The sequence below is a fragment of the Pleuronectes platessa genome, chromosome 4, assembly GCF_947347685.1.
Source record: "Pleuronectes platessa chromosome 4, fPlePla1.1, whole genome shotgun sequence".
Lineage (NCBI taxonomy): Eukaryota > Metazoa > Chordata > Actinopteri > Pleuronectiformes > Pleuronectidae > Pleuronectes > Pleuronectes platessa.
Genome location: NC_070629.1, coordinates 9,519,309 through 9,531,666, shown reverse-complemented (window position 1 = coordinate 9,531,666; position 12,358 = coordinate 9,519,309). Strand labels below are relative to the sequence as shown.

Genomic DNA, 12,358 nt, shown 5'->3' with positions numbered 1-12,358 from the left:
CAATCCATAAGCCTGCGGTTTTCTTAAAGGCTGACGCGCTATATTTTCATATGGAGCTGTCAAGATGTCGTTAACGATGTGAAAAGAGCTCACACCACACCGTGCTCCAGCAGGCAATAATGTAATGGCAGCTACTGTTTCCCAGAACTGCACATTAAAGTAATGTTATGTGAAACAGCTATAAAATCAGTCGTATAATTCTGAGTGAGTTATAATAACATGTACAATTATATTTTACTTGTTTCAATATAGAATTATCTTGTACTATATAACCGAGGTGATGCTTGGGACGGTTGAAATCTGGTCCATAATAAATACACCTGATCCATACAAATTTCTTATTGATCATTAACTGGGATAGTAACACACATATTTACAAGAGGTGGATCAATAACAAAATAACTGAAAAAAGGGAAATTAACTCAATTAATAAAGACTACCTGAAATTTTTCATCAAAAAATACAGAAACAAAACAAACATTATCATTGACCTACTCCAACATAAAAAAAAAAATCTGACCTGGCAGCTTTATATGACAGACAGACACAGATGCTTTAAAGCCTTGCTGCCATATAAGTTCAGTTGATTTGGTTTAGTTGTTTTATGAATCACTGATGTTTACAGACACATTTAGTCCTATAAGGATCCAGCAGGTGCCACACTGAGCTCCTTAGGGCTCTGTAAGTCTAATTATAGAGGCATCATACAAGCAGTGAGTGGTATCACTGTGACCCTGAGGAGGATATTCATACAGTGTGTGTGTTCCATGAAGGTTGTTTCAATCCATGATGAATCTATACAGAGCAGTGGGCAACACATACAGTATGTGTGTTCTTGCTGGTGAATGGGAGCTGGTCCCCGGTCAGCCCCGTCATATTTCATCATTCAACACAGGATTTAATGTGTCAGACTTAGAGTACGACACTGCTCTCATCAAAGAGTCTCACAACTGGGACTCTCAGTCCCTCACTTTGCGTCAGCGACAGAGACCAGCTTCAGAAAGAAAAGGAGAAAAACGGGTCACAGTCTCAAAAAAGGCCTAAACGCCTTAAAAATAAAGTTCATGTTTGACTTTAAAAACTAAAACATTTGAATAGTTTCTCATAGCATACCTGATTTAAAACTTCATATTGGACAACTCGACATTTCATAGTATATAGTGGTTTTAATGATGCCAAAAGACACTTAATATCTGTAAAAAAAACAGAAAAGAGCAAATAAAAGCAAATAAAAAAATATATAAAATACACATCATTAATCACACATTAAAAGCAAATCGTGCAGTTTGTTTATCGAGCTCAGTTTATTTTAGAAACGAGAGGTACTACATAAATATTCAGATGTTTTTTGAAACTGCTGTTAATAAATAAAAGAATGGCTGATGGGAGCCTTTCTAATAAGTAAAAAGGGTAAGGTTGTACGGAAAATGCTTATTATATAACATTACTGGTCAATGAAAGTATCTTTATTAAAGTGTACATTTAACCGTATAGTGGTTTCCTGTGGTGAGGCAGAGTAAAAGAAAAAGCAACTGTTGGCTAAAGAAAGGGAGAGATAATGTTGAATTCCTGCAAAATATTGGGACATTAGTCGGCTAACTTTAGCTACTACAGGAAGCCCTGACAAAAAGCCAATGATCCATACAGAAGCCAAGTCTTTGTCATTAAACAAACCAAACTACTGATGCTTATTTTTGCAGAAAATCCAACAATAAAACGAATGAATGGAATATAAATTGGAGCATTGAATTAAATACCTTTCCTGAAGCAAATAGAATATACTATTTACTATGAATGAGCCTCTCTGACTCCGTTAGACTTTATTATTGTTTGACTATCTAAACTTCCACAAAACTGCAGGATAACATCAGATAATAGCCTTTTGAGCCAAGCATCCAGTGTGGCCTGCACAGAAGAATCAAGCTGCGTCTGTTCACCACATCAACAGATGGACACAAAGACAGTAAGTGAACAGCGTACACCGATGAAGGGCTCAGCTTCAGCCCCTCAAGGAACTGCTGAGTAATCACCATATTTGGATGGCCTCAAATCTTCGGGTGCCACGGAAGATTTGTAATCGGAGCTGAACGGTGGCAAACTGGCTTCTTCCTGCAAGTGGGATTTGCCGTGGCCCGCACCAGCCCGTGCGGTGGCATTTTGACAAGTATGGGTGGGGTTCACGTCACGGATGCGCCATCTGGCATACCAGCCCATGTCACACACACACACACACACACACACACAAAAATATCCTCCAGATCCGGAGACTCAAGTCTGGAGGACCTCTCTGTCGCTGCATGAATCTTGGAAGCAGGGCAATGGCTGTCAGCTTTCTGTTACGTTCACTCTGTTATTTTTCTTTCGCCAGGCTGCCACTTCCTCTGCCTGATTGAAATTCCATTATGGGATGAGCAACGAAGGACACTCACAGAATAAAGGCTGAAAGTTGGTCATGAATCAGATGTTTGTACATTAAAGTATTCTAAAAAGCTAATTTAATGCTGAGGAGTTAAAACAGATCTGCGGCACATTGATGCTGTTTGTCACTTTAAATGTAAAGTCTTAGGGGTCTTTGGCAGAGATCTATTATAGCGTAGGTCTTTTTAAATCCTGTTTTTGAAAATACCTGGTCGATCTTTTGAGTGGTTTAATTATTCAGTCGGATATTTTGTGTTTTTCCACTTCTTGCAAAAAGAAGACAGAAAAGTGAATATGCATGAATCAATCTAAAAATGCATTTTTACAGAGCAGCTTCTTTTTAATCCAAAAATGAACTGTCCACAAAAACTAAAATAGAATAGCTTTTACTACATTTCTTGAGAGAGAATAATTGGACCGTGTACATCTGAGCATTACTCTATAAGAACAAAGAGCTCGGTTCCTCTAACTGCGTGAGTTAAAAATGTATGTACACATGATCCTGAGGGGCACTTTGTATAAAAGCATCCAGTAAACGGCCTGTTATGTGCTAGTAAAAAAAAGAAGGATGGCAATGACTAAAAGCCCACATTGCTTTTCTATTTGTCGACACAACTTTCAAAACTTCCGTGAGTTCCCTGCGAAGTGTTCTTCCGTGTGCTATTTCCGATGTGAGCTCGCCGTCTGAACACCACCGTAACATGATCCCACTGCAAAGCAATTACAGCCCAACATCTGCTTCATCCACTCAGGCTGCATTCCCCTGCAAAGCCTCAAACCGTCAGGCGACAATTTAAATCTCATTGTGTCCAGGGATACATCTGTCCTCGCAATCCGTTTGTCCAAATCCCCCGGACATGACACATTTAAGTCGCAACATCTCTGCATAATACAGTAACCTTCAGAATGTGTCCGATTTGGCCTTTATAAGATAGAGCATCCAATTCAAAGATGACCCCCCTACACCCCCCACCCCCCTCCCCTCATTTTAATGAATGATTTAAGAGCAGGAGTGGATTTATGTGTGTCCAAAGTGATGCAGCGCAGCTCTAAATATTGATGGTGAGAGGAGTACGGGGGGATTGAGAGATCTGTTCCATACGAGAAAAATTACTCGTTCTAGAGAGGCTTCGAACCTTCAAAGGCGAAAACAAATCTATGAAATATGGGGAGCCGCTGGGAGAGCTTCATTAAAGCCAGGAGCACCACTCGGAGCGGCAGCAGGCATGTCAGGAGGACAACAGCTCCGATTTGGAAATTTGTTGCACAAGACTCCTTAATTATCTGTAAACAACGGGATGCTGTCCTTCTGAAACATATAGGTCACAGGCCGAAGCTTGCTTGAAAATGCAAGAACAGCATCGTGGATACAGAGTGCACAAATAGCAGAGGCGGGACATTCATATTACCTGTTATCAAGGGTTATTCTTTAGTTTTGTAAACATTAACTAGCCTGTTGTGTCTAGTAAGACTTTTCAAGAAGCTCTGTTTAACGCGTTTCAGGATTCACAGCTAAAAAAATGTGTCAACTGTTGTTTCTTCCTGAAACCGGACTCATCTCTTTAACTAAATACTGCATTACCGGAGGGCCACATTAAAATCCCACTAGCCTGTGGTTAATCTATATTGCTATTGTTGAATAGAAAGCATCTAAGGCCTAATAAGTGTAATTACAAAGGGTGCAACTCACTCCGTTTGATAAGTTAATAAAAAACATGTCTAAATTCAAACTGTGTAATGAAATATTAAGAATCATCAACACCTGTCCTATGTCCACCTGTTTCCATCTGCACTTTAAACTCTTCATATGTTCAGCTGTTCACACAATATAACATCATATTCTAATAACACACCTTAATTAAGCAAACAGTCATGTGCTATTGACAATTAATGTGCCACATTTTATTCATATACTTTGCTCATATGGCTTAGCTTGTGTGATGGAAATCTGGAGATACAAGAGGCTGGAAACAACAAAGTTATCTACGTGTATTTAATAAGGGGCTTTCTGCAGAAAGGATCAACACAGGGAAACCACAAGGATCTCAGAGTGAAGATGGAGAACAGTCTAATGCACAGATCCTATATAGGAGGACCTAGGGCTGTCTCTCTGAACCAATCCAGACTGGTTCTGTAGGGTAGTTTAAGACAGGAACTAAAGCACAGGAATAAATGATTTGCATACATTTCCATTGGGTTCTTTTGACAGTCAATAAGTAATGGAAAGGTCAAACAGGTAAATAGAAAGGTCATACAGGTTTCAGGTCATAGACATTTCAGGTCATGGAGTCTTAGACGGGTAAGCAAAAAGTTACTCTTCAACTATCAAATAGGTTTCAACCACACTTTGCTATTTTCCACTACACCAAGTCATTTTTCCAATACACTTAGAAAATCGGTTATCCATGGAAATAGAAGAGGCCATTACAAACTTAGGCTACATTATATATATTTAGATATATATATATTTTATTTTCTATTTAAAATGTTTGATATTCTATTTTATTCTATTTTATACTATTTCTATTTCATTTTTATTTTTTTGGTTGTAATTACTTGAGCATTGCTAGAAGAGATCCCGTGACTCAAGCATTTCATTGCCAGCGACTGCTTAATGTTATTGCTGTGCATTTGACAATCAAAATCTTGAATCTTGAATCTTGAATCAAAAACTGTGACGAAAACTCAAACGATTCGTGTCCACACCAGTGTTTTGGCTCCAAATCAGTGTCAATCCCTGTTCATACCAACCCACCTGAAAACACACATCACATGACCACTCACGTACACTTGGCACACGTGTCTATTGCCATGACAAGTAGTTTTTCTCCTCCATGTGTAAAAGGTTGTTCTGGAGGGGGGATCATGTGATAGGAGGCTGACAAATCAGTGAAGGCCTTGCATGAATGAAAAGACCCCATCAGCAATTGGTTGTGAATGTACATCATCATTTCCAAACGTCTTTCCGCCGTTCAGACCAAATGTTGCACCAGAGGGTTTCAATCCAATTTAGCATTAAGTTGGATTGAAATTACTGAGATGATATCCAACTGCTACTATTAGTGAAACTGTTCACAACAGCTGAAACGATGCTTTAGTCGTTTACATACACTTTGTGGCTGCAGCTGGTTCTTTTACATTCTTGCAAAGTCATGCATCATTCTCCAGCGTTGATACGGCCGACTTCACTGTTCAAGTGAAGGAGATTGGATCTGTAGATAACAAACTTATTTCCCAATATTTCTTTACATTTACATCAGCACCATGGAATTTTAGGCAGCATTGACTGTTACTAGCTCCTCTTTCACAGTAACTTTAATATCACAGAAGTCTGAAACTGATAACTCTCCCTCTCTGTTAACTCTGTGGTAAGATCCCCTTATGAGGAAGATCTGGTTTTCTGTTTCTTGTGTCGATCCGACTCACTGATTAAACCTGACTGTATAATATCAAACTCCATTTTCATCTGTTAAAGATGCATCATCTGCTCATTTCTTAACAATGTGTTTGTTTCTGCTTATATCCCAGTTATGTAAAAACTCAATATGGATAAACAATCACTGCCAGAAACACAATAAAAAACAAATTTACATCATTAGATGTTGAGCCTCCTGAGAAGCTGACCTCTACGCCCTCCTTCATCGGTTGTCATCTTTTAATGCTGGCATTGTAATCACTGCATGACTCCAGGCCGGTGGTGTGAATAAGACGAGCACTCGCTCCATCTGTGGCTGATTGTCAGGTGAGCCGCTGAATTCATTATCATCATTCCTAAAGGCTGAGAAGAATTGATTCTTATCCCTTTCTGAACCTCCTCCGTGGACAACAGCCTCATCTGCATATCATTATCGAGATATATTTCATTTCATTTCAGGCCTCGCCGTCCTGCGATGTGGCGTCGCTGCAGCCGGCGTAATTACACACTGCACAACAGCATATAGTCACATGCCGATGTGTATCATTAAGATACAGTCTAAGCATCAAGTGTCTGTGGAGGAGAGCGAGGGAGGGAGTGTGACATTTCTCATCGAGTCTCTGCCCCGGCAGGCTTAGCATATAAACAGCGTTGGATTCTTTGCCATAATTGGGCATTACAGATAAGAAGCATATCTGGCACTGCAGCTGGGCCTGTGAGGCTGCCATCCCATCAGCACCTACGCACTGGGAAACGGCCGGGAGTGACATGCATGGCTGATGACAAGCGCCTCGGTGTGACCGTGAGCTGTGGGACAGCGGCGGATCTCCAGCAATGACACATCCAGCAGCGGTCAGAGGGGTGTAACCCGCAGAGCTGCACATCCGCTCGCTAATAGCAATATCTGTTTTTAAGACCATTATTTCAGGAGCTGTCCTGATTGTGCCAGGGAAGCCCGGAGGCGACAGGTGTCATTTCTGACGGCAAAATCGAGGGTTGTCAGCCTGAAATAATAAGCCGGCTCATGTCTACCTGTCTGAAATCAAGGACCCACTGTTTCAATAATGACTGAGAAATTCCGAGTGGGAAGTCTGCCACTGTTATTACTGTGCTGTGCATAAAGAGAAAGCCTGAGAGACGTAGCAGCAGTGACAGAGGGTGTCGAGATTTAGTAGGCAGTGAACTAATTCTCTTATCGTGTTTTCTCTGCACTGACTGAACATCAGCATATTTTGTTGGATTTCAAAATGAGCATATCAGCCTCGACCTACAAAATCCCAATGAGTCAAGCTCCAATATTAAAAAAATGCATTTCGCTATCTCCCCGGATAATGGAAGCGGATCTTATTTGTGCAGACTGTTCATTTAGGCAGGTCACTCACGAAGCTGCAGCAGGTGAGGAGCTATTTGCTATCTAATGCAGTACTTAGGGTCTAAACGCTGCTTCATAAGCTTGTTAACAAGCTTAAAACCCCCTCATCTGATTTCCAAGAGACAATGGTGTCCCCGGCAAAGCGGCGCCACTGATAACCTTCATGTTGCCTGTTTCTTCGTCGAATGAGCAACTGATAAAGCTTCACTGTTGTTTTCTCAATGGGAGCCCAGCCACTATCCATCACACCACCATAAAAGACAAATTCTCACGCTTCTTTATGTCATCCAGATCTAATTGGACGTTACTTTAGCGCTCATTGCTCGCCATTGGTCGGCAATAAACAACAAAGGGAATGGGCAATTACTTCATATCACTGCCGGACATGGTAATAGTTATTGGCGCAGCGAGTCCTCCTCTCGCCATTGCTGTCCCCAGTGGCCATAGAACACAATTTGTGGTCCGTGCGTGATTTCGAAAAAGGGGCCACTGACCTGGGATATGAGGATAAGATTAAGGATCCCATTAAAGAGCTCAAGACAAATCATGGAGGGATGGCGACCGCAAGCGAATGTTTCCAGCCTGTGTGTGTGTGTGTGCACTTCTGGAAACTCATTGCCACAGTCAAAGAAATTATGTAACCAAAATTACACAGACGGACACTTGTACCTGTGGTTAATGTTTGTAAATGGTGGATATCAATTATCTGTCTTAGAATGACACTGAATGTAGCATCTGTCATGATATATTCCTCCACAAGCTTCTGTTGTCTTGTACACATATGTTGACTGGAAGGCAGGAGATGGGGCCAGGTAGTCTCCCAGCTACATGGACTTATAAAGTTTTCATTATGACAACGAATATCTCTTTTTCCTCCAGTCTATTTATTTTGGGTGACCCCTCTGAATTATTTAACTTAAATCTACCACTTGCAAACTCTCCTCATAAGCTGCTTGCAGACTTGCACTGAACTCCAGGGATCGAGTGAGAGCCTCCTGACTTTCTGCAGACTTTCTCCGTCCGTCTTTCGGACTTAATTTAGCCGTCATCATCGGGGGGAAAAACAGCTTGATAGGAAGGATGCTTTTGGTAAAAGCTTGGAAAGCCTCTTCAGCATCGTCAGCATCATGTGGCACACGTCTCTTGGTCACCTGGCTGCCTTTCAGAATGATTATCTAATAGGTTCAGTGATAAGGGGAAGGACCGTGACTTGAAATGGGGGCTGTACCACACTTATAGTTTGGGCACCTCTGGCTTTCCAGCACATAAAATAACCTTTAATTATTACATATCAAGTAATTAGCTGATATGCATCTACACTCGAGAGATATATTTTGTCAGATCTCTGGTTGTCTCACTTCTAAACATTTGATACAACCCTGTGTTTTTTGTATATATGTGGGCATACGAATGTACATTTGTTTACTTTTGTCTTTTAATCGATGTGTATGTACATGTCTTTATGTAGTTTCTCAAAATAAATTATCTTAAAGGGTTTTTCTATTTTTTTCACTTTAAAATAAAGTAAATTTTGCATAACCAATGTGACTGAACTAATCATCATTAAAAATACACAGACACAATAAGTTCTGACTTTTTCTCCCCCTCAAAGAGATGCTAACACTCAAGGGCAACATTTCAATTAGGAGTTACACTTTAGCCAACACAATTCCACAAATGCATGTTTTACAGTGCAGCCACTCAAACATTGCATGTGACAAACTGATGGAACTCAAGACATTTCAGCTCTCCCAAGTACATGTTAAGAACTTTCTTTGTACTTTCATTCCTATATGAATCCTGCACAAACGCACGCACTGTTTCTGTCCCACAGCAGAACCACTGTATGGGCTCGACTGACTCTATTGGATTGTCTCTGTATAAAGAAAAGTGACTGAAAGGATGAATTGTGCTTTTTGAGAGGAAATGCCTGCTGGGTGGATGCCAGATGCCAAGCATAACTCAAAGTGACAGAGTGACCCTCAATAGCTGCTGAAGCTCGGGCATAATATCAAGAGAACGCAGGGCGAAACAATAAAAATCTGCAGCCGCACGGTTTAGGGTCCATGAAGCTGTGAAACGTCCTTTGCCGCTGAAGGCTGGAAAAAGAGTCAAATGGACTGTCGATCATCTTGCTTCTCACATTACACTCAGTCAGAGCGAGATACTGTCGCTTCCACTGAAAATAAAATGATTTTAGAGTGATTTTTTAAGTTGGAGCTACTTGTTGGGCTGTGGAGGTTAAACTGTGGATCAAGACCTTTACTGAGGAACAGCATACAATTCCAGCACACCAGAAGAAATGGCCTCCTCTTCCACTGCCCCATCCCTCACATTCCCCCTTCATCCTGAGCTAGTGAAGCCTGCAATTTACACCAAATGACAAAGTCACTGTTTCCCAGGAGAGAACGGTGAGCTAGTAAATAGAAACCAACTTTAGTGATAGATTAAAAATCAATCAGCAACACTTTGCACAGCGGCAACATTTCACCACGGAGCACAATGGAGCAACAGGGCTGAGTCCTCGTTATTCGGCTGGAGGAGAAGACGGTATGGCTCTAACTGAAGGATGTGAGGGGTTGGCCATTTGGAATTGAAATGCCAGTGGGTGAGGAGTTTGACTCCATTAGGATGTGTTTGTGCTGTAATGTAGTAAAGCCTTTCTCTGGTATTCTCATACAACACCGCTGACATTGTCTTGAAGCTTGTCACCAAAACAGCCGGTCACGACAGTGGGAGAAAATGATGCCACTTAGCCTCAATATCCTGTCAGCTCTGCGCAGTCCACAAACCAATTTAAAAAAGCCTCTTTGACAAAAACAATGACCTCAGCAGGAGTAAGAGAGAGTTTATCCATGTTCTCTTCTGTCAGCTATAGATTAGTATTTTAAGTTGTAGTTATTTGCCCTTTAAACTTACATCAATGAACACAAATGAAGTAGTAGTAGAAGGCAGTGGTACATGGTAAAGACCTGTTTTTAAAATGTTTATATACATACAAGACGGAAAAAATATTTTTCAGTGGATCTACTGAAATGGAAAAAAAAAACATTCTCTCTGTAATTTTTCAAACAATTAAAGCTTTACCATTTGCTGATTCATTGACGTAAGGATTCAAATATAATTAAAAAAAAAGCATGTGTTTAGGTTTTGGAGTATTGGTGTCCAATAGCATGAAATGAAAACCACCTCTTGGGCTTTTATTTCCAATTTAGGTGATGGTAATCTTAAAGTAAATATACGTAAATATAGTAAATATTATTGTAATGCATGGTAGAATGATGCTTGATGTGATTCTTACAATTCTTAGGGATGTAAAAGGTTTGTTTGCATCACTGATGTAATTAAACCTTGATTGAAATAATGTCTTTATATTCCTAATAGTGAATAAACATGGGGTATTTCATGCACTGCGTCCTTTTCAGTGTTTTCCTACATCTGTGTGAGTCAATGCAAAACAAACACCAGTTTGCATCTTTGACAGTTGGATTTGCGTGGATTTCCCCCAGGAGAATACCACCGTGCAGGAACACAGAGTCGTACTGGATATGACTTGATTTCAAAGATTGGTGCTCTGCCGAGGAGACCAAAAAAATCTGCCTCACAGACTAATGGCCATGTAATGAAATACAAGTCTGTCATTCCGTTATGGAGCCATTACATTAGACTCTCCTTCAAAACTCAGACGGCTTGTTAAATCTGATATGTTTCAGGAGCAGCAGTGCCTTCAGAGAAAAGACACGAACGGACACGGAGAGGGAGAGACTTGCTCTGTGGGATGCAGAACTAACACGCATCAATACGTAAAGCTTAAAGTTTATGTAAAGTTTAAAACAAGTCAATTATGGGTTAAGGGTGACACAGTCTGATAGGCTGTTAAAGTAACAGCCCAGTAAAGTCTATCAATACAAAGGGTCGAGGCACATATAAGTATTGCACTCTTATCCATCACCCTGCTTCATTTGCTCCTTAACAAGACAGGTCCGAGCTTCAGAGGCACAGTGCTCCATGTGCAAAGATAAGAAGATTTTAAAAACATAAAAGTTCATAGAAAAACCAGTCATATACTACTGGTTTATGGTAAACTGACCAGACTGAATCTATGCACCTTTGGGATTTCTCACGCCGTCACAAAGTGTCTGTACGGGGGTGTATGATACTTCTTCGCTGACTTCATCACCAGCAGGTTATAGTTTGTTTCAAGTCGTATCCTACCGTTTAACTGGTTGTAGACCACATCCTCCAGCCTCTCCAGCCTCTGCAGAATAGACTGCCTGTCCACCAAGTTGGAAACTTTGCCATTCCTGGCTCGCAGCCTCTGGTCAGAGATGCGCCCCAGCTGGATGAGCTCGTCGGATCGGTCCTGGATCCTGCAGTACACCGAGAACAGGATAATCCCCACGAACACCAAGATGTTGACGGTCAGCAAAGTTTTGATTTTGCGTGCCACAGCCATGAAAGAGAATCGGCGGACGTGGCTGACCCAGTCAAGCCCAGCAGCTGTCCATGTGCGGGGTGGCCTGCTGTCTGGCACCTCGCTGCGGGATGGTGCAGGAGGCTGGTTTGCCTGCTCGGTGGAAGGGAAGATCAACTCGCGCAGACCCGGTGCAGGAGGAGGGACGCGTTCAGCACCGCGGACAGCTCGGGAGGCTGCGCTCCCGCATCACGCTCCGGAGCAGGAAAGTTCAAGGTGGGAAGGCTGCTGGCGGCACAACGCGCTCTGCGACGCGTCTGCTGGAGCTTCAGTGGCCGAGAAACAGCTGCGCACTCTCCGCCGTCCCTCCAGCTACATGTTACAAGCGAGACACGACGCCGCGGGAGGCATGCATCCTCTTTGAACAGCCTATGGCAGTTGCACAAACATCTCCCCCCCTCTCTGCAACGTGAGAAGTCGCCAGATCCTATCAGCCCCAGAATGCCTCGTCCATCTTACAGGAGATGCACTGAAACAACCGAAGCATCCTGCTGCTATCACTGCTCTGCTGTGGCATCCCTTTTCTCGGAAGCGTTGTGGTCACTCGATCCGTGCAGGGCGCTCTTGCACATATGATCCAGAGGAGCGTATGTCCACACAATATGTGTATGCTCCAAAAACAAGGCGGCGCTTCTCTCGTTCTGTCTCTCTCTGGTTGCCCTCCGTCAGTCCATGGTCT

The 12,358-nt window shown here is 41.9% G+C and overlaps 1 protein-coding gene across 1 annotated transcript in view; it reads right to left on the bottom strand.

The window, feature by feature from the left end:
• Positions 1 to 11,661, bottom strand: part of galnt9 (polypeptide N-acetylgalactosaminyltransferase 9) — a 109,128-nt gene extending 97,467 nt beyond the window's left edge. The window contains exon 1 of the mRNA XM_053421867.1: positions 11,421 to 11,661. Within this exon, the coding sequence (XP_053277842.1) occupies positions 11,421 to 11,661 (241 nt within the window). The remainder of the gene's footprint in view (positions 1 to 11,420) is intronic.
• Positions 11,662 to 12,358: the final 697 nt, after the last annotated feature.